The following is a 23,731-nucleotide window of genomic DNA, read 5'->3' as shown; positions in this document are numbered from 1 at the left end:
CCAAGTGGTGGATCAAACAAACTAGCGCGTACAGCAAGCAAATAGCAATAACAGTTTCTCATAAAATAGGAATTTTTTTAGGCTCCAATCCCTGTAAACAAACGCAGCACTGTGATCTCCGACACTGCTGAAGTTGTCATTACAGATTGTTCATTATTAGTTGGTTATGCAGCCTTACCAGAAGTGGCAATGGTCATTAGCAGTTCGTGCTTGTAAAGCATTCAGGTTGGAAATCCTCTAATCTAACATGCTAGTGTCAAGTGTCAATGCAATCCGATATTTTCTAGTTTTGAAGTCCTCCGTCACTCAACCACACTTGAATTGGGTATTTCCTAATGCCAAGTTGCTGTCGACACAGATGCTTCGGCATTATACTACTGACAAATAACAAATTCATTGTTGTACAGTTCTGGAAAATAAAGTGAAAAGTTGACAATGAACTCTTAAGATGAGATCTGATGTATTCTAAGCTATGAAATATTCAATCTTCAGCCCAACCAACATGTACAACGAAACTTGGAAGAAAAAAGGGACACAAAGTGTCGAATAAAATCAATCTAGTACATACAGCAATCAAAAAGGAGGTTTTGCATTGAACAGTGCATTCGTGATAGTGATGACTCCTGGACTTTGGCTGCTTAGACCGGTGATCATGACTGCATTGGTCTTTCCAATGTTGAGCTGGAAGTAAATCATCCCAATCGGGAAAAAGAAAACACCTCCAGGGTTGAGGACTTTTGCAAATCGAGAATTGTTCAGTTGGTTGGACGTGACAAAGGAGGCCAGTGAAGAGGAAGTCCTTCGCTGTGGCAAGATTGGGGTTCTTGCAGAACTTTCCATTCACAAGCACAGCATAGAGAGGAGTTCCTGTTGAGAGGAAATGGTTGCTAACATAATGCCTTTGAGGCACATCCTAGGACACAATAAGGTCGCGGCGAGAAGGAAAAATGTATCAACGTCTACTTAATTGTCCTGTTTTGTGTGAAATTCAATGTCTTGTTCGGAAGATTGTAATGCCTAATGAGCTTCCATAGCGCACCCATTTAGAATGTCGTCTTAAAGGTAGACAACTCTAATATCGAGAATAAAATATATCAATTCGGGAAATTCTTTGACTGCAACACAGATCTCCTGCAGGGAACTTGGGTCATAAGCATTTGCTCCTCGACATTTTGGTTTTCTTCCCTCTCTTTCTTTCTACTCTCAAGTGCTCTGTTGGATGCGAAAACTTGCTACAAAATGTTGCCTATTTATAGATGCCAGATCTCATGCACATCTCATATTTCTCTCCCCAAAGAACAGAGACATATACATAGAGTAATAATTAGTGTTTATGCCATTGTCTTTCTATATTCAGAGTCAGTACAGCTTTGCCAACCGGAACATGCAAAACTCAATTAATCTTCCCATCCTTAATAAACATCACCGCAATCTGCAAGGGGGACAGCAACAGAATAAACGTTTCTGCTTCATATAGCCGTTGTAGTTACATGCTGATGTCAATGCAATCCGATCTTTTCTAGTTTTGAAGTCCTCACTTAGAACTGGGTCTTTTCGAAGATCTCGCAATCCTCTTTGATTTGATATGTTGTACGCGTCACAACTCCTCCCGCATCAAAAGTTACGACCCTTTGAAGCTGTCCTGTCATTTATGGCATGGTTGGAATCGCCCGCTCTTACGACGCTGAAGGTTTCCATATAAGTATTTTCCAGCCAGCTGTTCTACTTCAAATATCCATGTTACATTCGTGGAAGAATTTTCGAACTTGTCCGGACACATTTTAGATTCACTGCAAACGCATTTTTTGACCTCTTATATTTACTGAAATGCGAGTTGCCCGCTATGATCGACGTGGAATCCATCTCTTGCACACGCCGTTGTCCTATACTTTGTAATTTCAATCCTGGTGCTATCCTTGTTATATAGTTTTTGCATGAACTGAAGTTCAGTAAGACTCAGCATAACAATTACTTTTGAAGATGCCATTTGTGCAATCTTCCAGAATTTCAGAGTCTGCTCTAACCTTTTTTGACCCATATTTTGCATAAATAAGTTCTATATGAGTTGTCATCTCTTAGAAGACCCAGTAAAAATGAGTCTAAAAAATTGAAGTTAAATCTGATGGGTCAAAAATGGGTTACACTAGAACTCATTTTTTATCCATTTTCGACCAGTCAAAAGGTTAAGTCATGGACATGTTGTACGGAGCGTCACGTCTTTCTTGCCCTCGCAACTCGCAAGCAGCTGTCGCCCTCCTCCACGCCTGCCTTCATCACCCGCCTCTGGTCATGTCTCTCTTCCCTTCACTCAGATCCTCGTCCTCTCCTTCCCCATTCATGTTCGATCGCCACCGTCGTCAACCTTCAAATCACCCTCTCTTTCCCGACGCCTCCCCTTCTGAACTCGCCAGAGGTAAGCCATCGTCCTACCGCCTTGAAGTCAACCCATAAATGTGTGATCTATGACTTCCCGACAGCCCTTAGGGCCGAGTTGAGTTCGAACCTCCCCCACGACACAAGCGTGTTCCCCTTCTGGAGCTGCGACTAAGTGATCACTGTGAGCCCGAACACGTGGAACATGAGCAGGACACAGAGGAGCGCATAGTGCAAATCCCCCGCCATTTCTTGATCCGTGGTCATCATCAGAGATGCTGCGATGAAATTCCCGTGAGTCAAGATCACGCCTTTGTCCGGGGATGGGCGGCAGGGACGAGCGGCAGCAGCAGCAGGAGGCTGGGCCGTACCCGACCTCCACCACTGCGAGCGGAGGCTACAGGGCAGAGCCGGGCCAGCAGCAGGAGAAGAAGGGGATGATGGAAGAACAAGGAGAAGCTCCCCGAAAATCATTAGATGTAATATAGTATATTGCATCAGTCCCTTGATCAGTACTAGATATCTAAGAGAAATTATCATTTCATAAAGTCAATTTTGGTTTGGACAGAATGTGCTTATTTTCCACATCTAATCATCTGATTTCGTATTAGATGTTGGTTATATTTGTTATATTTATGTCTCGAGTTTAAATCGTTTATGGATATATTGATTTGTTAAATTAATTTGGAAAAAGAAAATCTTTAACGAATCAAGAATTGGGACGCGTGGAAAACTTCTGCAGATTTCCTTGGCACTACAAGACAAAAGAAAAGACTATTATCATTTAATATATAGATTAGTGAACCGTTTGGCAAGCATTTCGAAGGAGCATTTGGCCAAATATTCCTCTTGGGAAGGCTGAAAGCCCAATGCTGGAAGCCCCAGCATTAGCTTTCAGCATTTGCATTCCCCCAAAGCTCTTTCCAAATGTCGAACCAAACCCACCCTAGATCTTGTGTGGACGCAGGTCAAAAACAAGAAGAAAAGTTGTTGACCCTATAATACAGAAGGTACTAGGGCGTGGGTTTAAAAGAGAGTGCACTGTAGCTGCCAGGGGTTCCTTCGTGCTTCTCATCGCACAAAGAAGACGAAAAAGAAGTCCGCGCAGATTTAAAAAAAAAAAAAAAAAGGACGGCCCAGTAGCCCTCATACGAAGAAGAAAGAAAACCGAGAACTCTACGCGTTCTTGGGTTCGGGCTGTACGAAGGATTTCGACCGCAGGGGGATTTGTGCGTAAGTTTATTATATTCACTCGTGAGTTGTTTATCTAGAATAACTTTGGATTTGGGTATAATCTAAGTGCGGGAAACACGAGCATATTGAGTAATTGTAACTGTGATTTATCCGATTATAGTGGATTATTCTTACTAGCTCTCCCTGTGCATGTAGGTACCGATATTCGGACCGAACCATATAATCTCTTATGTCCTTTATCGTTCATCGTTATTTATCCGGGCTTTTCGCATTGACTTATTTGCAAGATCCTGGTTAGTTTTCGCGTGTTTATATTATAACAATATTATTCACTGAATTGGTTTTTTGGCTTTCATGTTCAATAGCTGCAAGAGTACTCGGTTTATTGGGATAAATACACCGTGGGTATCATAACTTATGTACGGCGTTCACTTAAGTGCCATAACTTTTAAAACATTCACTTGAGTGCCATAACTTTCAAAAATCATTCACTTGAGTCCTACGTCAACTTTTTCGTCATTCATGTCGGCTTTTACGGCGTGCTATGTCGGCTTTCTCGCGTCCACGTCGGCTTTTCAGCGTCCCCATTAGCGATAACACTCAACTGAACAATTTTTGAAAGTTATGACACTTAAGTGAACGTTTTGAAAGTTATGGCACTCAAGTGAATGCCGTATAAAAGTTATGGCACCGATAGTATACTTATCCCCAATTTATGGTTCTTATGCTTGTGCCGGTGGCTTTTGTCTTGATTGCTAGGATGCCAAGAATCAAGTCGTGGAGAATTTGGTCGTGGGTTGATGTACTCTGATGGATGATGTGCGTGCATGAATCAAGTAGATGGATTTTGCTAATCACTGGATTCTCTATCTCTCGTCTTGAAATCAAAGAGCACTTGCGAAATTTCGTTTGCTTGGTGAAATAGATTCGAGGTTCGTGTTGACCAGATTGGATTGATTTTTAACAGAAAAACGAGCTAACCATATGAAACTAGGCTCATTAAATATGGGTCACAACCAATTAAAAAAAAGGGACCACAACCCAATTCGTGAGCTTTTTTTTTTTTTTATAAGTATTTAAACTTATAGATTTTTTATATTTTTATTTTATTTATTAACTTTATTATTGTTTAATTTGCTTTTTTATTTGGTGTGAATTTTTTATTTATTAATTTGGTAATATGGGTCAAAACGGATCGAGTTGGATATATATATATATTGCAAGATAAAATCTTTTCCTGTTTCAATCGGTTTATCGGGTGCCTTAGGGGATAGTGAGTAAGTGGTACAGAACGATGACTTACTTTTCCAAGTTTTCTTTGTAATTGACATGTCAAGCAAATTGGTGGAAAATGTTGGTATGTGAGTGTCGGTATTCTTGAACCACTAGTTATTCAAGTCGATTCGTGAGTCTTCCCATCTGGCTCAGGTCTTTTAGTCAACATATGGATTTTTGTTCCAAGTAATTTCATTTGTTGAATTGGAGTCTCTTTTAATTATTTGAGGGATACAAAATTTCAGATTTTCGAAAGAATTTTCGAAATTCCTCATCCGCCCATGGACTTGTTCAAACCGTGGCTTTCAGATGGTGATGGGGCAAAAAAAAACAAAAATACATTCAGTGTAACTGTTATAAAAGCAAGCGAATAGACACGAACCCTTCCGAAACAGGTCTCGGCTTGCAGATTACTTTCATTCAGTGTAACTGTTATTTACTTCAGTTCTACTAAGGCTGCACAACTAATAAGGAACGAATCAGTAACAATTGGAACTTTAGTCGTTACAGGGATCATGATGCTGCGTTGAGTTTATTGGGAATGAAGCCTCGCAGGACTATTTGTATTTTGGATAACATCTGATAGCAGCCGTATGAATACTTGGGCAATCGGAATTCGTATAACTGTTATTTACTTCATGACTATGTCAATTCGGTCACGCATCCTAACGAATCATGTGGCAGGTCGGCTTGTCACGGCAACTTGCTGCACTTGCTTCCTGATAAGATGTCTAGTGGTGAGTTACCACAGTACAAGCTCTAGACTTCACTAGTAAAAGCCAGAATCCCCGAGTTCCTAACGGATGTTTACACCGGTCCATCTTTCAGGTCTCTATTTCGGCTTTCCACGACAATGCGGACGCCGACGTCTTGGATCATCCGATTTTGAATTGAATCTATTACACGATAACTTCATTATCAGTGATATCATTTATCTATCAATGATATTAATGTCTGAATATGTGGTTCTTATTGCGCCCACGGCAGCAAGAAACTTGATGTGTTCGACGTAATTGCTTTTTGATGCAGTTGGTGGAGATCGTGCCCTCGGCCATGGTTCTCTATGTCTGAATATGTGGTTCTTTTGACTGATGATATCCAAAATACAATAGTCCTGTGAGGCTTCATTCCCAATAAACTCAACGCAGCATCATGATCCCTGTAACTACTGGAGTTCCAATTGTTACTGATTCATTCCTTATTAGTTATGCAGCCCTAGTAGAACTGACGATGGTTATCAGCAGTTCGTGCTTGTAAAGCATTCAGGTTGGAAATCCTGTGACATGGTAGAGTGTAGTGTCGAGCTTACTGTCTAGTTCCATGAAATAAGTTCATCACAAGTGGATGGTGAAGAAAACAACAGCCTTATTATACTGATATCGATACAAGATGTTACACAAGGGAACTTTCTTCATGCTTGAACTGGGAACTTCATCAGACGACTTAAAGTTCTTTTAATCAAGTACACAGAGATGACGCCATTGTCAGATGCATCTCTCAGGCTAATTCTCGTACCAGAACTTCTTCTGAAGTGTCTCAACAAGCTTCTCATCCACCTGGAACCCCTTGGCTAGTACCTCAGGGGAAATAGGAGGTTTCGCACTGAACAGGGCATTAGCGACCCAGGTGATTCCTGGGCTTTGGCTGCTAAAACCGGCGATTGCGACTGCATTGGTCTTTCCAACATTGAGCTGGAAGTGAATCATCCCGAACGGGAAAACAAAAGCATCTCCGGGGTGGAGGACTTTCTCAAAGAAAGTATGGTTCAGTTGGTTGGACGTGACAAAGCCTGCATAGAGGGTGCCCTCCAGGACGAGCAAAATCTCGGAGCCACGAGGGTGAAAGTGCGGAGGATTTAAACCACCTATTCCAAAGTCAATACGAACCATGGAAATGCCGAGAGTGTTGAGTCCTGGTAGCTGGTCCACGAACACTGGGGTGACTGTGGAGCCCAGTGGATTGGCCGTGCTTCTAGGAACTTGGAGGCCAGAAAAGAGGAAGTCGTTCGCCGTGGTAAGAACGGGGTTCTTGCAGAACTTTCCATTCACAAACACTGCATAGAGAGGAGTTTCTGTGAAGAGGAAATTGTTGCTGACATATACCTTTGAGGCGCATCCTAGGATACAATAAGGTCGCACTAAGAATGAGATATGTTATGGTTTTGTTTACTTAATTGTCCTGTTTTGTTTGAAATTAGTGTACACGATTTCTTGTTTGAAAAATCGATCGTAATGCCCGATGAGCTTCCCCAGTGCACCCAGTAAGAGTATCAGAGGACTACTCTGAAATCAAGAAAAAATTTACTAATTCGGAGAGTTCTACCAAGGAAGGGAAAGACAAGCTTACAAGCATTGTCGGGTTCTTTGACTGCTACACAAATGTCCTGCAGGGGACTTGGGTCGTAGGCGTCGGCGAAGGACAGCGCCAGAGCCAAGAGTGCCAAACTGGCGGAAAGCCGAACCCTATTCTTCATTTCGATTTTCTTCTGCCTCTCTTTTACCTACTCTCAAGTGTTCTGATGGATGCGAACACTTTGCTTTCAAATGATGCCTATTTATAGATGCCAGAACTCATGCACATCCCATATTTTTCTCCACAAAGCACAGAAACATTGACAAAAAGAAATGTCTCAGTGGTTAAGCGATTGTCCTTCGATATTCGAGTGAGTACAGATTTTCCATTAGCCACACACACAATAAATTTCCTTAGGAAAAGTGCACTAAAAGTGCCATAACTTTTGTATGGTGTTTACTTGAGTGCCATAACTTTAAAAAATCGTTCACTTGAATGTCATGTTGACGTGGATACCGAAAAAGCTGACGTGGCAGTCGGAAAGCTGACGTGGCTCGCTGAAAAAATAATGTGGCGCTTCAAAAAGCTGATATGGCACGCCGAAAAGCTGATGTGGTACGACGGAAAAGTTGCTGTAACACTCAAGTGAACGATTTTTTAAAGTTATGGCACTTAAGTGAACATTTTGAAAGTTATGGTACTCAAATGAACGCCGTACATAAGTTATGGTACTCATGGTATAATTATCCCAATTTCCTCACTCTTAACTCACATCACCTAAATCTTCTCATGGGAAAGCAACAGACAAACCTTTCTGCTTCATATAGCTAAGGTTGTTGATATGCCGATGTCAATGAGACGGATGTTTAACGGTCATGATTAATAGCTCCATCACCACGCAAGTGTTGTGCATGACTTGTAACTAAAGGAGGAGTCAAGTCCTACTCGAGGCAATTGATGGCAATATCGATGTTGCATTCCTGAATAAATTTCGAACGTGTGTGGTCGTTTGAATTCCCTGCAAACCCATTTTTTGAGCTCTTTATCTACTTAAAACCGAATCGTACGCGACGATCGATGTGGAAAATATTTTTCAAGACTTTGTACTCTTCAATCGAATTGTCAAAAAATGCGACCGGCCATGCGTGGCGGCACGTCTGGCGATGTCCGTCGACGATCTACCCATAGTTTTGCTTGTCTTAACCAGCACAATCCGAATATGTGATCAAAATCAATTTTTACAGAATAAAAAAATTCCGAAAATTAGTCAAAACGTAATTTTGAGATCTAAATTATGGAGGCTCTAATACCACATGTAAAATCAACTGATTTGCTCTTCCTTAAGCAAACATCACTTTCATTGTCTAAATGATATATATGTCTGTTGCTTTACAATTGTTCAACAACTACACAGCCAGATCTTTCTTCTAGCAATAACATTTTCTCCCACATAAAACGCTCGACCTCATTCTCATCTCATGCATAAGTGTGGTCCCCTCTGTACTCTAGCACTCCTGAATTGGTCATCTTAGTGCTGATGCTTTACTTGCTTTATAGTTACCTGCATGAAACGGAGTTCCTAATGAAAAAGGACAGAAATGGTGGACCGTCTGAGTGAAACAATCGTTTTTGAGATGAGAATTATGCAGCGTTATCATTAATTAATCTATCGTTAAAAAGTCTCATTCATGGAACCTTATGCCTTTTAAATTTCAGAGTTCAGTGCAGGAGCTGAAAGAGTAACAGAAAAGTTGCCTATTTGGTAGTAGGAAATGCACTAATTAAACACTCAAAATGATGAAATCATGATTAGTGGAACCTTAATATAGCATCTGTTGGCAACACAGGAATATGCTGAGTAGACTGATGAAGAATAGTCAGTGTGCTTCAACTAGAAGAAGAGGAATAGTTGCACCAAAAAGATTGTATTAGTAAGAATTGGCTGATTGTATTGAAACTAGTGTCAGTTTTTTTTCTCTTTTTCTGTTTAAAAGTACTTGGCAGTACTGATAACTTTTCAGTTGTTTGGTCACATATGGTGTTGATACTTTGGAAAATTGATTAAAGTAGAGAATTTAAAGGTTTTCCCATTTTCTAACCCTTGACCAACAACCATAATAACCATCCATAACTAATAACAACTATCAAAGCATCCATTCATGGGGACACCCTTCATATACTGATCACTGTCCAGTAATTATGCGAAATGAAGTCGCATTTTTTTTTTTGGGATAACCGCGCTTTACAATCAGGGGACTTCAGGAAACCTGCTTACATATGTGTGAAGAAACCTACATCAGAGCTGTTGTTTTCTTTTTCAGTACTTTTAACACTTACTGACCCCTCTTCTGGTTCATAGATTAAGTGAATATCAAAAGGACAATAAGCTACGGGGAGCTAAATCTAAAGGAAATGCAATATGAGAACCCCAACCAACATGTACAACAGAACGTGGAAGAAAAAGAAGGGATGCCAAGTGGTGGATCAAACAAACTAGCGCGTACAGCAAGCAAATAGCAATAACAGTTTCTCATAAAACAGGAATTTTTTTAGGCTCCATTCCCTATAAACAAACGCAGCATCGTGATCTCTGTCACTGCTGAAGTTTTGTCATTATAGATTGTTCATTATTAGTTGGTTATGCAGCCTTAGCAGAAGTGGCAATGGTCATTAGCAGTTCGTGCTTGTAAAGCATTCAGGTTGGAAATCCTCTAATCTAACATGCTAGTGTCAAGTGTCAATGCAATCCGATATTTTCTAGTTTTGAAGTCCTCCGTCACTCAACCACACTTGAATTGGGTATTTCCTAATGCCAAGTTGCTGATGACACAGATGCTTCGGCATTGTACTACTGACAAATAACAAATTCATCGTTGTACAGTTTTGGAAAATTAAGTGAAAAGTTAACAGTGAACTCTTAAGATGAGATCTAATGTGTTCTAAGCTATGAAATATTCAATCTTCAGCCCAACCAACATGTACAACGAAATTTGGAAGAAAAAAGGGACACGAAGTGTTGAATAAAATCAATCTAGTACGTACAGCAATCAAAAAGGCGGTTTCGCTTTGAACAGTGCATTCGCGATAGTGATGACTCCTGGACTTTGGCTGCTTAGACTGGTGATCATGACTTCATTGGTCCTTCCAACGTTGAGCTGGAAGTGAATCCCAATCGGGAAAAAGAAAACACCTCCAGGGTTGAGGACTTTTGCAAATCGAGAATTGTTCAGTTGGTTGGACGTGACAAAGGAGGCCAGAGAAGAGGAAGTCCTTTGCTGTGGCAAGATTGGGGTTCTTGCAGAACTTTCCATTCACAAGCACAACATAGAGAGGAGTTCCTGTTGAGAGGAAATGGTTGCTAACATAATGCCTTTGAGGCACATCCTAGGACCCAATAAGGTCCCAGCGAGAAGGAAAAATGTATCAACGTGCACTTAATTGTCCTGTTCTGTGTGAAATTCAATGTCTTGTTCGGAAGATCGTAATGCCTAACGAGCTTCCATAGCGCACCCATTTAGAATGTCGTCTTAAAGGTGGACTACTCTAATATCGAGAATAAAATATATCAATTCAGGAAATTCTTTGACTGCAACGCAGATCTCCTGCAGGGGACTTGGGTCATAAGCGTTGACAAAGGACAGTGCCAGAGCCAAGAGTGCGAAACCGGTGGAAAGTTGAATGCTCCTCGACATTTTGGTTTTCTTCCCTCTCTTTCTTTCTACTCTCAAGTGCTCTGTTGGATGGGAAAACTTGCTACAAAAAGTTGCCTATTTATAGATGCCAGATCTCATGCACATCTCATATTTCTCTCCCCAAAGAACAGAAACACATACATAGAGTAACAATTAGTGTTTATGCCATTGTCCTTCTATATGCTGGGTCAGTACAGCTTTGCCAACCGGAACATGCAAAACTCAATTAATCTTCCCATCCTTAATAAACATCACCTCAATCTGCAAGGGGGACAGCAACAGAATAAACGTTTCTGCTTCATATAGCCATTGTAGTTACATGCTGATGTCAATGCAACCCGATATTTTCTGGTTTTGAAGTCCTCGCTTAGAACTGGGTCTTTTCGAATGCCGGGTTGCTGATGATACAGAAGCTTTGGCATAATACTACTCACAAATAACAAATTCATCATTGTACAGATCCGGAAAAAACAAGTGAAAAGTTAACAATAACCTCTGAAGATGAGATCCAGGGTGTTCTAAGCTATGAGGGTCCTAGTCATTCAATCTTCAGCCCAGGAAGTTGCAAACCTATGGTGCTAGATTGGACGTCACAACCAAGTATCACGGTACTATGAGACGGATTAATATCGATCATGACTAAAAACATCATCACCATGAACTGTTGTGCATGACTCGTTTGGAAAGGAAGAAACAAGTCGAGTCCTGCTCTAGGTAATTAATGGCAGTATTGACGCAAAGGAAGATATACTCCGAAAGGGTTCCAAAGCTTAATATTTATGCTGAATAATGAGTGCTTTTATAATGTCTTAGGTGCCTATTTACAGGGAGGTAGCCCTTTAGGAAACAATCGAATAATTAAAATCGAATAACACAATTACTTCAAATGTTGATAAAGGGGAAAGTCCTCAAAACGCATCCCAAAAATATGCAGGAAACGAGTGAATTTGGAGATCAAACGTGGCCCAATTCACCTCTGCCAATTTGCTGCTTTGAAGAGCTCGCAATCCTCTTTGATTTGATATGTTGTATGCGTCAAAACTCCTCCCGCATCAAAAGTTATGACCATTTGAAGTTGCCCCGTCATTTATGGCGTGGGTGGAATCGCCCGCTCTTATGACGTTGAAGGTTTCCATATAAGTATTTTCCAGTCAGCTGTTCCAGATCAAATATCCATGTTACATTCGTGGACGAATTTTCAAACTTGCCCAGACACATTTTACATTCACTGCAAACGCATTTTGTGACCTCTTATTTACTGAAATGCGAGTTGTACACTATGATCGACGTGGAATATGCTGAAGTAGACTGGGGAAGGATTGTCAATCTGCGTGAGAAAAACATTGGGCATCATGAAGAAGAAGATGGATTGAAATTATAAATTTCAATTTGTAAAGGGGACATTAGCACACGACGAGCAGCAATCATCATGCTTCGTCTTAGCTAATAAACAAACATTTGAAATTATAAATTCTACCAAGACAATAACAATCTCCATGACATCAAATTCATTTAGATACCCAGTGATTTCCTCACTCAAAGCTCCTTTATTCCTGTCTTTGAAGACACCAAATGCAGTACCCTCGCAATGTAAACAACAACTTCCTGGACATCTAGAACTCAAAAGCAATGCAGAAGATCAAAACTTTCAGGTGACACGTCCCCTGCATTCAAGTTGAAACCAAGAGTTTTGCCTCACCTTGGCACTCCAATGCAGCGGTGTGGCAGCCATCAAGCAAATGATGGTCGAGCAATTGGGGTTCGCAATGAGAGTCCCCTTTCCCGTCCCGAGCCTAACACCCTCCATGGCTTCAGGATTCACCTCGGGTATGACCAAAGGCATGCCTTCGACCATCCTGAAGGCTGAGCTATTGTCCACCACAATCGTCCCCTTCTCGACGGCGATGGACCCGAACTCCTTGCTTATTGACCCGCCCGCACTGAACAGAGCGATGTCTACGCGCTCAAAGCTATCAGCTTTGAGCTCCTCGACGACATAGTCCCAGTCCTGGAAGGTCATGTGCTTGCCAGCGGAGCGCTTGGAGGAGAGCATCTTGATGGAGCGGTAGGGGAAGTCGCGGTTGGAGAGGACGGAGAGGAACTCCATGCCTTTTTGGCCAATTGACTTTAGGCTCAATTATATCTGTATGTTGAAACCGAAATATCAAAAGAGAATGCACAAACCTCGACTTACCTAAATACCAACGTCTAGTGTGATACGAAAGAGGGCCGACGATTGGTGAGTGCCGGTGAGGGTGATGGAGTTGGTGCAGCTGAATTAATCCGGGGAAAGAAATGGACCAACGCTACAAAGGACCTCAAGGTGACTGACTGATATCCCAATATCAGTCTATTGTTGGTTTAGATGGTAATAGTGTTTGGTCCTCTTCTTGTGATCTTGAATTCAAACTTCATTGGGAGCACACGAGGAGTAAAATCATGAATGCACCCGGCCGAAATGAGAGAATATGCCCTTAAAATCGTTTGGGGAGGTAGATAACAATCTAGCACAGCTCCACCATGGACCGGTAAGCGCATATGATCATGTCGCAATCTTTTTAGAGAATCTGCGCTCGCGCTACGAAGCTCGCTTGCTTACTGTTCGACCCTTTCTTTACCTCATTCTGCAGGATGCCAGCAAGAAATGTGTGGAATTCTACTAGAAGTTAGCCACATATCTGTTTCTTCAGGAATACGTATGACCTTAAAGGATTGTGAGAAGTCCTTATTTCTCTTGTTCTGGGCCTTACTTATTGTTGAAATTGTGCACATCTGGTCGGGAGACTAAAGAACTAGTAAATGACTGGGATAGATGCCAAGGCACCCTGGACGGGGACTCGCTAGGCCGAGTTTTCTATTGAGTTTTTGCTGTCAGGAATTGATGTTGGCCGCTCAAAGTCTAGTTATGTAAGCATTTCGTATGTCTTGTAGTTAAATGAGTAAGTAATTTGTTACTGCATATGGAGATGGGACAATCTACATCGAACCATGCTCATGTACTATGATCTGCAACACCCCGAAGTTACCGCCACGCCACCATAAATAGCAACCTCCACTTCATGTCCTCTCAAGCAGCATCCCCCATTATCTCAACCTCGCCGATATCTGAGGATGATCAATAGCAGTGCTCCTTTGTCGAGGAAGTTCCCCCGAGACGATTGGGTGCTCGACAAGTTCGATTCCGAGCTGTTTTCTCGTGGGCCCGGCATGCTCATTCCTAATGGTTGGTGCTTTCGGGAGTGGAGAGAACAGGAGAAATCCATGCTCCGTTGCCGGTAAACCCACGGTTCTCCGGCCAAGCCCTGGAGAGAAGAGGATTGATAAGCTGATCAGCACTCCGCTATCGAGTGAGAATTTTCGACCTAGACAGTGCAAAATAGCAAGAAGTTACAACTCATGCAGCGTTCATTAGTATCTACAAAGGATTATGCTGAAGTAGACTGGGGAAGGATTGTCAATCTGCATGAGAAAAACATTGGGCATCACGTAGAAGAAGATGGATTGTTGCACTGGAAAGATTGGAGTAGCTAGAATCGGTTGATTGTGTTGAAATTAGTATTGGGTTTTGAAAGATTAATTGAAATTAGTATTGGGTTCTGAAAGATTAATTGAATCACTAATAGTAATGAAGCCGTAGAAGACTGACTAAAGGAGCAACAATGTATTATTTTCCACTTCCTAACATTTGACCAGTCCCCAACTAAATGTCACTATTCCACTTTGGAGACAATTCATTTTATGGATATACGCTTGTGGTTCACATTGTCCGACAATTATGCCGGGTGAAGTTACATTTACTAAATCAAGCTTCTATCATCGCAGTGACCAAGGTTTTGGAACAAAGCCACACTGACCGGCTTTTGGAATGAAAATCAATTCATTTGCTCTTCCTTAAGCAAACTTCACTCTCGAGATAGGAATTATGCAGCCAATCATTAGTTAAGCTATCATTGAAAAGTCTAACTCGTGGAATATTTTGCTTTGCCTACTAAAATCTTAAGAGTACAGTCTAGGATTTGGAGTTGTAATAGAAGACTGCCTATTTTGGTAGTAGGTGCTGCACCAATTAAACAATCAAAATGAAATCAGGGGTGGTGGAACCCTCATATAGCATCTGTTGACAACAATGGAATATGCTGAGCAGGCTGAGAAAGAATAGTCAATGTGCTTCACCTAGAAGAAGAGGAATAATTGCACCAGAATGATTGGATTAGTGGAATAAACAGCAAACAATTTATTTCATCAATACGCCCTTATGATTTTGATCATTCTTCAGCAATCATGCAAAGGATAAATAATAATGCCTAATTGGTAGTTTAGAACTCTAGCTCGCTTGTGCTTTTGGGCCTTCCGCGGCTCCGTGAAGTGAAAGTAACAGAAGATTTTCGTCCATTAACAATATTGGTCTGCAACTCATTTGATGGATGACAAATTGATAGTTATAATTCTTACAACTCTATAACCATGCTTTACAGTAGTTTATGCAGCCACTAATGCAGGAGAATAACACATCAATTGAAACTTTACCAGCATCTGCAATTCAAATAATCTTAGTACCTAACATAAAGAGATCAACAAATCAATTAGGAGATTCGTTCGCTAGTAATCTCATTACCATCATGGGGACTTCAGGAAACTTGCTAATATACGTACGAGGAAAACTGCATCATAGCTGTCGTTTTATTTTCTTCATTTCTTTTATTAACTATTTTAGCACTTCTCATAGATTCAGTATACAGGAAAAGGACAATAATCAGTGGTGAGCAAAATCTGAAGGAAATGCAATTTAAGAACCCCAACTAACATGTACAAAAAAGGAATCCTGTGAGGCTTCATTCCCAATAAACTCAACGCAGCATCATGATCACTGAAACTACTGAAGTTCCGTCGTTACTGATTCGTTCCATATTAGTTATGCAGCCTTGGTAGAACTGACGATGTTTATTAGCAGTTCGTGCTTGTAAAGGATTCAGGTTGGAAATCCTGTGACATGGTAGAGTGTAGTGTCAAGCTTACTGTCTTAGTTCCATGAAATAAGTTCCTCACAAGGGGATGGTGCAGAAAACAACAGTCTTATTGAAATCGATATAAGATGTTACACAAGGGAACTTTCTTCATGCTTGAACTGGGAACTTCATCAGACGACTTAAAGTTCTTTTAATCAAGTACACAGAGATGACGCCGTTGTCAAATACATCTCTCAGGCTAATTGTAGTACCAGAACTTCTTCTGAAGTGTCTCAACAAGCTTCTCATCCACCTGGAACCCCTTGGCTAGTACCCCAGGGGAAATAGGAGGCTTCGCATTGAACAGAGCATTAGCGACCGTGGTGACTCCTGGGTTTTGGCTGCTAAGACCGGCGATCGCGACTGCGTTGATCTTTCCAACATTGATCTGGAAGTGAATCGTCCCGATGGGGAAAACAAAAACATCTCCGGGGTGGAGGACTTTCTCAAAGAAAGTATTGTTCAGTTGGTTGGACGTGACAAAGCCTGCATAGAGGGTGCCCTCCAGGACGAGCAAAATCTCGGTGCCACGAGGGTGAATGTGCGGAGGATTTAAACCACCTATTCCATAGTCAATACGAGCCATGGAAATGCCGAGAGTGTTGAGTCCTGGTAGCTGGTCCACGAACACTGGGGTGACTGTGGAGCCCACTGGATTGGCTGTGCTTCTAGGAACTTGGAGGCCAGAAAAGAGGAAGTCGTTCGCTGTGGTGAGAACAGGGTTCTTGCAGAACTTTCCATTCACGAACACTGCATAGAGAGGAGTTTCTGTCAAGTGGAAATTGTTGCTGACTTTCTAATGCTTTGAGGCACATCCTAGGATACAATAAGGTCGCACCTAGAACGAGATGTCTTTTTTTGTTTGAAATTAGTGTACACTATGTCCTGTTTAAAAAATCAATCGAAATGCCCGATGAGCTTCCCCAGTGCACCCAGTGAGAGTATCAGAGGACCACTCCGAAATCAAGAGAAAATGTAGTAATTCGGAGAGTTCTACCAAGGAGGGGAAAGACAAGCTTACAAGCATTCTTGGGTTCTTGGACTGCTACACAGATGTCCTGCAGGGGACTTGGGTCATAGGCATCGGCGAAGGACAGTGCCAGAGCCAAGAGTGCCAAACTGGCGGAAAGCCGAACCCTATTCGTCATTTCGATTTTCTTCTGCCTCTCTTTTACCTACTCTCAAGTGTTCTGATGGATGCGAACACTTGCTCCCAAATGATTCCTATTTATAGATGCCAGAACTCATGCACATCTCATATTTTTCTCCACAAAGCACAGAAACATTGACAAAAAGAAATGTCGCAGTTGTTAAGCAATTGTCCTACGATAGTCGAGTCAGTACAGATTTTCCATTAGCTACCCACACGATGAATTATCTCACTCTTAACTCACATCACCTAAATCTTCTAATGGGAAAGCAACAGACTAACCTTTCTGCTTCATAAAGCTATGGTTGTTGACATGCTGACGTGGTTGTTGACATGCCGATGTCAATGCCATCTGGCACACTTCAATTGGTTCGTTCCAATACCGACTTGCTGATGATACGGATGCTTTGGCATACTAGTACTGACAGGTAACAAATTCATCCTTGTGCAGATCTGACAATAAAGTAAAAGTTACGGTAAACTCTAGAGATGAGATCTAGGGTACTGTAAGCTATGAGAGTCCTAGTTACTCAATCTTCGGCCGTGAAAGTTCCAAACAAATGGTGAAGGATTTGATGTCACAACTAAGTACCGTGGCACAACGAGACGGATGTTTAACGGTCGTGATTAATAACTCCATCACCATGCAAGTGCTGTGCATGACTCGTTAATAAACGCAGAAACGAGTCAAGTCCTACTCGAGGGAATTGGTGGCAACATCAATGATGCATTCCTGGAAAATTTTCGAACTTGGCTGGGCGTTTTGAATTCCCTGCCAACCCATTTTTTTCCGGCTCTTATCTGGCTTAAAACCGAATAGCACGAAATGATCAAGTAGAAAAAACTTTCTAGGACTCTGTGCTCTTCAGTCGAACTGTTAAAATCCCCCGGAGGACCAGCATTTAGATAATCCTCTTTTGAAGCAAGTTCGTTTTTCCTATGCCTGAGGAAAGAAGTTGAATCTGCTTGAAAAGTCCAAAAGCCTAGTGACCTATTATTAGAGCAGGAGAAGATGAATCGTCGTACCTAAAAGTCTTGAGCAGTTGAAGTTGGCTGGCTGTCAGGAAATCAAGGATAGTTTATGAAGCTTATTTGGAGTAATTACTTAATGTCCACGGTAGCGGATATCGATTTACACAATGCTTGAGAATGGAAAAGTTTATCTTCTTCTCCATTCCCATGGAAATGTATCAAAAGAATTCCTAAACCTATTATAATTGCAGTACTTCAGTTTTGAACGTTTTTTTCCTCGCCTAGTGCCAAGAGCGTCCCAACCCTAAGCAGTAGAAAGTCAAGAAAAGAAAAAAATTATAAGAAAATTCAAAAAACTATTAAATGATTTTAAAATTTGTCCACGTCAATGCGAACTGTCCCAAGTGGCACTACTAGCACCCATCTCGGGGATTTTCGGTTAAAATTGGACGAATGGATTGAATTGATAAAATGCAAAAATTTAGGACTGAATTGACCAAAAAAAAATAATTAATACCACTAAAAATCTTAAATTGGTACACATGTGACAAATTTACTCAAAACTATATTTTTTATGGCCAAAAATCATAAATTAGTATACATGTGACAAATTTACCCTAAACTAGTGTCTTTGTGACAAATTTACCCTCCTTTGGTTTCCGTTAAATTGAGTTAATACTACAAAAAATCTCAAATTGATACACTTGTGACAAATATTGAGTAAAAATCTCAAATGAGTATACCCGTTAACTGTCACATGTCATCTAACTCATCAATTTGAGGGTAAAATTTCTTAAAAATTAACGATGGGTTAATTTATCACAAGTATATAAGTTTGGGGTAAATTTGTCGCAGATGTACCATTTTACTATTTTTAATGGTAAAAAAAATAATTTCGAGATAAATTTGTCACAAACGTATCGGTTTAGGGCTTTTCGTGGTCATAAAAGTAGTTTGGGTTAAATTTGTCACGGGTATACCAATTTAAGATTTTTCTTGAAATTAATCCAAAAAAATTAACACTAAATTGGCGGTAAAAAAAAATTGGCAATAATAGATTTGGAACTTTTTTTTGGTAATTTTCCCTGCCTTTAACATACCATCAACAACCTGTTAACATCAGCACCTCATTCCGACCAAAAAAATAATAACAAACATCAGCATCTCATGTTGACTTCAATGGACAAGTTGCATTTCATTGCATACTCTTGACGATTCCCCACCATGTAATGACAGATCTGAACGTCCGACCCCAAAAAAAAAAAAATTTACGGATCTGAATGAGATCACGCCTACGTAATTTTGTTAAACGAAAACCCTAAATTTTGACCCATTTTTTGACCGGGTCGGATCTTTGTAAACGTGATTCCTGATCCGCCACCTTCCCCTGCGTCGGCCCAATCCACATTTCCAGAAGCCTGTGCTCCCAAATTGCCTCCCGCCATTTCGACAGCCTCTCTCTCTCGGTAATTTCATCAAGCACTTCGCTTCTGCAGCGGACGGGGACGCCATGAATCCACCTCCAAGCCTCCCTTTCTTCCCCTTCTCTCCCCCTAACCCGAATGCTAACTTCTTCCCTCCTCATCCCCAACAAATCCCGCCTCCCCAAAACCCCACACCTCCTGCGCCGCCTTCTCTCTCCGCCGCGCTCTCGTCCCTCGACCACCTCATCGCTGCGTCGGCGCAAACCCTAGACTCCCTCTCCGCCCTGCTCCCTCTTGAGCCCCAAGGTGGCTTCGACCTCGTCTCTTGCCCTTGCTACCCTCACCACCGCATGCCTCCTGAATCCCTCTTCGGTCACTATCTCGGCTGCCCCACCCCTCTCGATTTAGATTCCTCCCTGCGATCTCTCAACTACCCGAAAACATTGGAGTCCTCGGACGACAACCCCCGGTTCGCTGGAGCGGTTAGCGGTCCCGGCAGCGAGCTCTGCCTCGCGTTGGACGGTTACGGGGATTTCGGGTCTAACTTTTTCTACGAGGATTGTCCTGGTGCTGTTTCTTTCCCTGTCGAGGATGGTGATGCTAGGAGGACGTTCACGTTACCTGGAGTTCTGTCGATTGAATGCGGTAATTTTGGTACTGATGGTGACGTGGGTATTGAAGAAGTTGAGAATTTGTGCGTTAGTGTCCTGCCCTCGGAATTGTGGAGCGCTCAGAGAGAAATCGAGGAATGGAGGGATTATCCGAATTGGTATTCGTACAATGTGCTTAGGGTGATTTCGGCGGTGGGGTTGCTTAAAGAGAGTGCTTTGAGGAGATGGGTTATTGTTAATTCTGTGCGATTTGGCGTGGTTATTGATGTGGCCATGGGGGATCATATTTTTACGCTGTTTACCCTGTGTTTGAAAGCAATTGTAAGGGAAGGTGTTAGTTTACTGAAGACAAAGGATTTGGAAGGGAATAAAGGGTGTTCAAGTGAGTTTAAATGTCCCAATTTGATCCAGGTTATGATGTGGTTGGCATCTTGGCTTTCTGTTTTGTATGCTGAGGTGAATGCAAAATTCTTTGCTATTGACATGCTTAAGAAGTGCTTATTGGATGCGGTGTCGCATTTGTTACTGAACTATTCAGAGCAGGAGGAGGAATCCACTAGTAAAAGTGAGAGTATGCATGAAAGAGATGCTGGCGGTGTCAAGAAGCAGCTTGATATTGAAGTGGATGGAGTAGATGGAACAGTGGTTGGAAACATCAATAAGAGGGTGATTTTTGTGTCCCAGGTAGCTGCTGCTGTTGCAGCATTGCATGAGAGATTCTTACTTGAAGTAAAAATTAAGGCCTTACGGCATTCTCAACAGGCTTCCAGATATCAGCGGTATGCTGATACCCTCATTTTCTTTTTCTATGGAGGCTCTCAATATTCTTTTACTTTCAGCAGGCAATTCCTATGGAGATTATGGACGTAGTAGATAAAACCAGGCTAGACATGCCATAAAATTATCTCTCTGGACTGAAATATTCAGTGATGATTACTTTCCTGCTCATAAAAGAACTTCTGTTACTTTGATCATTAGTATATCAACGTGATAGTATGACCTGGCGTTTCTTTTCACAAGCCCTGCAAGTCAGAAATTGGAATTTATTTGCATATGTTTGCTAACCTTTAGCCATACTTCCTGCCATGCACAGGTGTTATTACTGTTGGTCAATGGTTTAGTCTGTATTATAACCATAATTTTCTGCTTAATAGAGACTTTTTAATACATTGTGTAGTATTCTCCTTGGATTATCCTTTGAGGATTTTTCTTTCATGTATAGAATGATTGAGCATGCTGATATAACCAAGAAAGCCAATGAGGAGCGAGAAAAACGTCCTGATTACAAACCTATCATAGACCACGATGGGCTTCCTCGGCAGTGGTCATCTAATCAGGTATATAGAAGCAGTTCAAAGTAAATCTCCATTGGTTTTAGAAAGAACAGGCAAAGCTGGGCAATGGTTCCTAGCTTTAAAATTTGGTTCATTCACCGTTCCTGTCTTCCTTATCATAATGATGTTCTTGTATGATTAAGGAAACGGGCAAGGCAAAGACCAGAGAGGAACTATTGGCTGAAGAAAGAGATTACAAGCGCAGAAGAATGTCATATCGTGGCAAGAAGTCAAAGCGCAATATTTCTGAGGTAGGCATGCTATCTGTTGGAAGAGCAGAATCTCTGCTAAGTTTGAATTATTTGCATTGGGATGGTGCAGGAGCTACATTTGGGAACCTGAGAGTTATCCATGATATTAGTACTTGTGCTATTTATTTTGATTTTCCCCTTTGCTTTCTCCCAAAAAGTTTTTCCTTTGTATGGGTACATCCATACTAATGGCTGAATTTGTTGTACTTCGACTCTGAAGGTGATGAGAGATATAATAGAGGATTATATGGAGGAAATTAAGCAAGCTGGAGGTATTGGATGCTTCGAGAAAGGTGCTCATATTGGGGTTCAATCAAATGAAGTACCTTCATCAGATGCAATTCCAGCAAATGGCACCTTTGAGTTGTGTTATGAACCTGAAGGGTACCCTGTTTATTCTCAGAGAGGATTAAGGACTAATCATGATGTCACATCTACTTCTAATGTCATTGGGGATACTTATTCCGAATATGGAAAGTCTAGAAGAAGGTATTCTCATGAAGATCAATGTAAGAGTACTGGGGTGTACAAGCGTGATAGACACTATTATTCCCGAAGTCCAGAAAGGAATGCTCAAAGTCTTTCACATAAGAATACTATTCGTAGGATAGAAAGAGAAGATGCAGAACTGACTAGAGAAAAACATCAAGAGATCAAAAGGTCATACACCTGTGGATCCCACCGAGGTGAGGACAGATCATCTTCTAGAAGTGATGTAGGTGTCAATGACTGGAATCGAGACTCCAGACATAGAAGGCGGCGAGAGGCTCATGGAAGGCATGATTCAGATGTCGCGCTTCATGGTTTTGATGATAGATATGATCCTTCCAAGTCAGATGACCTATCTGAAGTGTAGACGTTCATGCTGGTAAATGAAGTAGCCGCTAGAATGAGGTTAATATTGAAATACCAAAGGAAAATAACCTTTTTAAGGGATTCTTACGAGGTTCTCTCCTTGTCAGGTATGTTATTTGAATCCTCTTGTAGTATCTGGGATCGAATTTCAATCTTTCTTTTTAACTTAGTTTATGTGCATTTAATTTGCAGTATAAAGTCATCAGGCTTCCGAGAATTAGATCTACCTCTGTATCCTCCTTTGTATCCTCAATTGTCCTTGCTGTTTCTTCGATATTCTTTCGTTGGTTTCTATTTATCTTTTCTTTTCTCTTCAGATAATATCTTTGGGTGAAAGATCATGTTAATGATTTTCATGCTTTGACTATTCATGCATTGATTTCTGACCAACTTGAATAGATTAGAAAATTTCCTCACGTTTCCAACACCTTGATCATTGTTTCAATCAGATTCTTACCAACTTGTCGTGATATTTAATGTCTGTGTGTGTGCAAGTAATACTGTGTATCATGCAATGTGAGTTGGAGTCTTTCTTTTCCGGGGGATTAGAGGGGTTGAATAAAGTTGTGGTCAGCCACTTTTGAACCCTCTTGTCGAGCAGAAATTTACGCAGAAAAGTCTCCCTGCAGTTTCCTATCAATTGAGGTTCAAATTTGATGGATGGACAAGCTGATGGTTTTTGCAGGTTATCATCGTCTACCTCAAAAATGAATTTACAACTCACAAATGCCATGTGGTGCAGCTGCTAAGTTTCTTTGACAGTTGATGTGGAGAAGCTGCAGTGACTCATTTCTTTCTGATTGCAAGTTGATCTTAGAATTGAGGATAAGGGGAGAAACTTGTTAAAGATTTGGACAAATTGAACAGCAGCCATCAGATACTCTAGAAAAGATATCATGAGGATACAAGTTAAAAGTATGGAAAACCCTAGAAAGTAGGTAGATCTCTAAGAGAAGATCTTGACTATTTACATCTTGCAGAAATAGATCAATTGCGTGAGAGCACTCCATGTGGTTGATTTTACTCATAATGTGTGTGATAAGACTTGATTCTCATTGTAATCACTTACTATTATAGGAACTCAATGTTGTCTGCTCGAAGGGAGCCATTTTGGATCGAGTTGGATGTTATTGTCTATATATGAAAACTCGGTAGACACCCCGGCAGATCATGCAGCCTTGGATGGACTCGAGTATCAGGTTTTGGCGAATTTCTGTATTCTAGAGCTGTAATTTGCCGAGCAGCACCATGAATTTCTGCCTGATTACTTGCCCCATAGTGTCAGTCGGGTCGGCCCTAAAA

At 41.3% G+C, this 23,731-nt stretch overlaps 3 protein-coding genes and 1 pseudogene across 4 annotated transcripts; 1 reads left to right on the top strand and 3 right to left on the bottom strand.

Moving 5' to 3' along the window:
* The first annotated feature begins 4,435 nt into the window (after positions 1-4,435).
* On the top strand, positions 4,436-23,548 carry LOC115747781 (annotated as a pseudogene).
* On the bottom strand, positions 6,194-7,382 carry LOC125314988 (germin-like protein subfamily 1 member 20). 2 transcript variants are annotated; one of them, XM_048278656.1, is made up of 2 exons: positions 7,189-7,382; positions 6,194-6,895 (listed from the first exon to the last, which is right to left on the bottom strand). In XM_048278656.1, the coding sequence occupies exons 1-2, from the start codon at positions 7,313-7,315 to the stop codon at positions 6,345-6,347; spliced, it is 678 nt and encodes a 225-aa protein (XP_048134613.1). In that variant the 5' UTR covers positions 7,316-7,382; the 3' UTR covers positions 6,194-6,344. The 2 variants fall into 2 exon arrangements, with proteins under 2 accessions (XP_048134613.1, XP_048134619.1); XM_048278662.1 differs by having other exon boundaries at positions 6,194-6,775.
* LOC115747833 (aspartate-semialdehyde dehydrogenase-like) lies at positions 12,363-12,933 on the bottom strand. Its single transcript, XM_030684143.1, has 2 exons — positions 12,526-12,933; positions 12,363-12,431 (listed from the first exon to the last, which is right to left on the bottom strand). Exons 1-2 carry the CDS (start codon positions 12,931-12,933, stop codon positions 12,363-12,365), a joined length of 477 nt encoding a protein of 158 aa, XP_030540003.1.
* LOC115747782 (germin-like protein subfamily 1 member 20) lies at positions 15,880-17,053 on the bottom strand. Its single transcript, XM_030684069.2, has 2 exons — positions 16,854-17,053; positions 15,880-16,582 (listed from the first exon to the last, which is right to left on the bottom strand). The coding sequence occupies exons 1-2, from the start codon at positions 16,978-16,980 to the stop codon at positions 16,032-16,034; spliced, it is 678 nt and encodes a 225-aa protein (XP_030539929.1). The 5' UTR covers positions 16,981-17,053; the 3' UTR covers positions 15,880-16,031.
* Positions 23,549-23,731: the final 183 nt, after the last annotated feature.

Source organism: Rhodamnia argentea, chromosome 1, assembly GCF_020921035.1.
Source record: "Rhodamnia argentea isolate NSW1041297 chromosome 1, ASM2092103v1, whole genome shotgun sequence".
Classification (NCBI taxonomy): domain Eukaryota; kingdom Viridiplantae; phylum Streptophyta; class Magnoliopsida; order Myrtales; family Myrtaceae; genus Rhodamnia; species Rhodamnia argentea.
This window is presented reverse-complemented; position numbering and strand designations above follow the sequence as displayed.

Coding starts and splice junctions, on each gene's coding strand:
- LOC125314988 (XM_048278656.1), bottom strand. CDS start 7,315: ATGAAGAATAGGGTTCGGCTTTCCGCCAGTTTGGCACTCTTGGCTCTG. Junction 6,896..7,188: donor CAAAGAACCCGACAATGCTT/GTAAGCTTGTCT, acceptor CTCTCTATGCAG/TGTTTGTGAATGGAAAGTTC.
- LOC115747833 (XM_030684143.1), bottom strand. CDS start 12,933: ATGGAGTTCCTCTCCGTCCTCTCCAACCGCGACTTCCCCTACCGCTCC. Junction 12,432..12,525: donor CGCTGCATTGGAGTGCCAAG/GTGAGGCAAAAC, acceptor CTAGATGTCCAG/GAAGTTGTTGTTTACATTGC.
- LOC115747782 (XM_030684069.2), bottom strand. CDS start 16,980: ATGACGAATAGGGTTCGGCTTTCCGCCAGTTTGGCACTCTTGGCTCTG. Junction 16,583..16,853: donor CCAAGAACCCAAGAATGCTT/GTAAGCTTGTCT, acceptor CTCTCTATGCAG/TGTTCGTGAATGGAAAGTTC.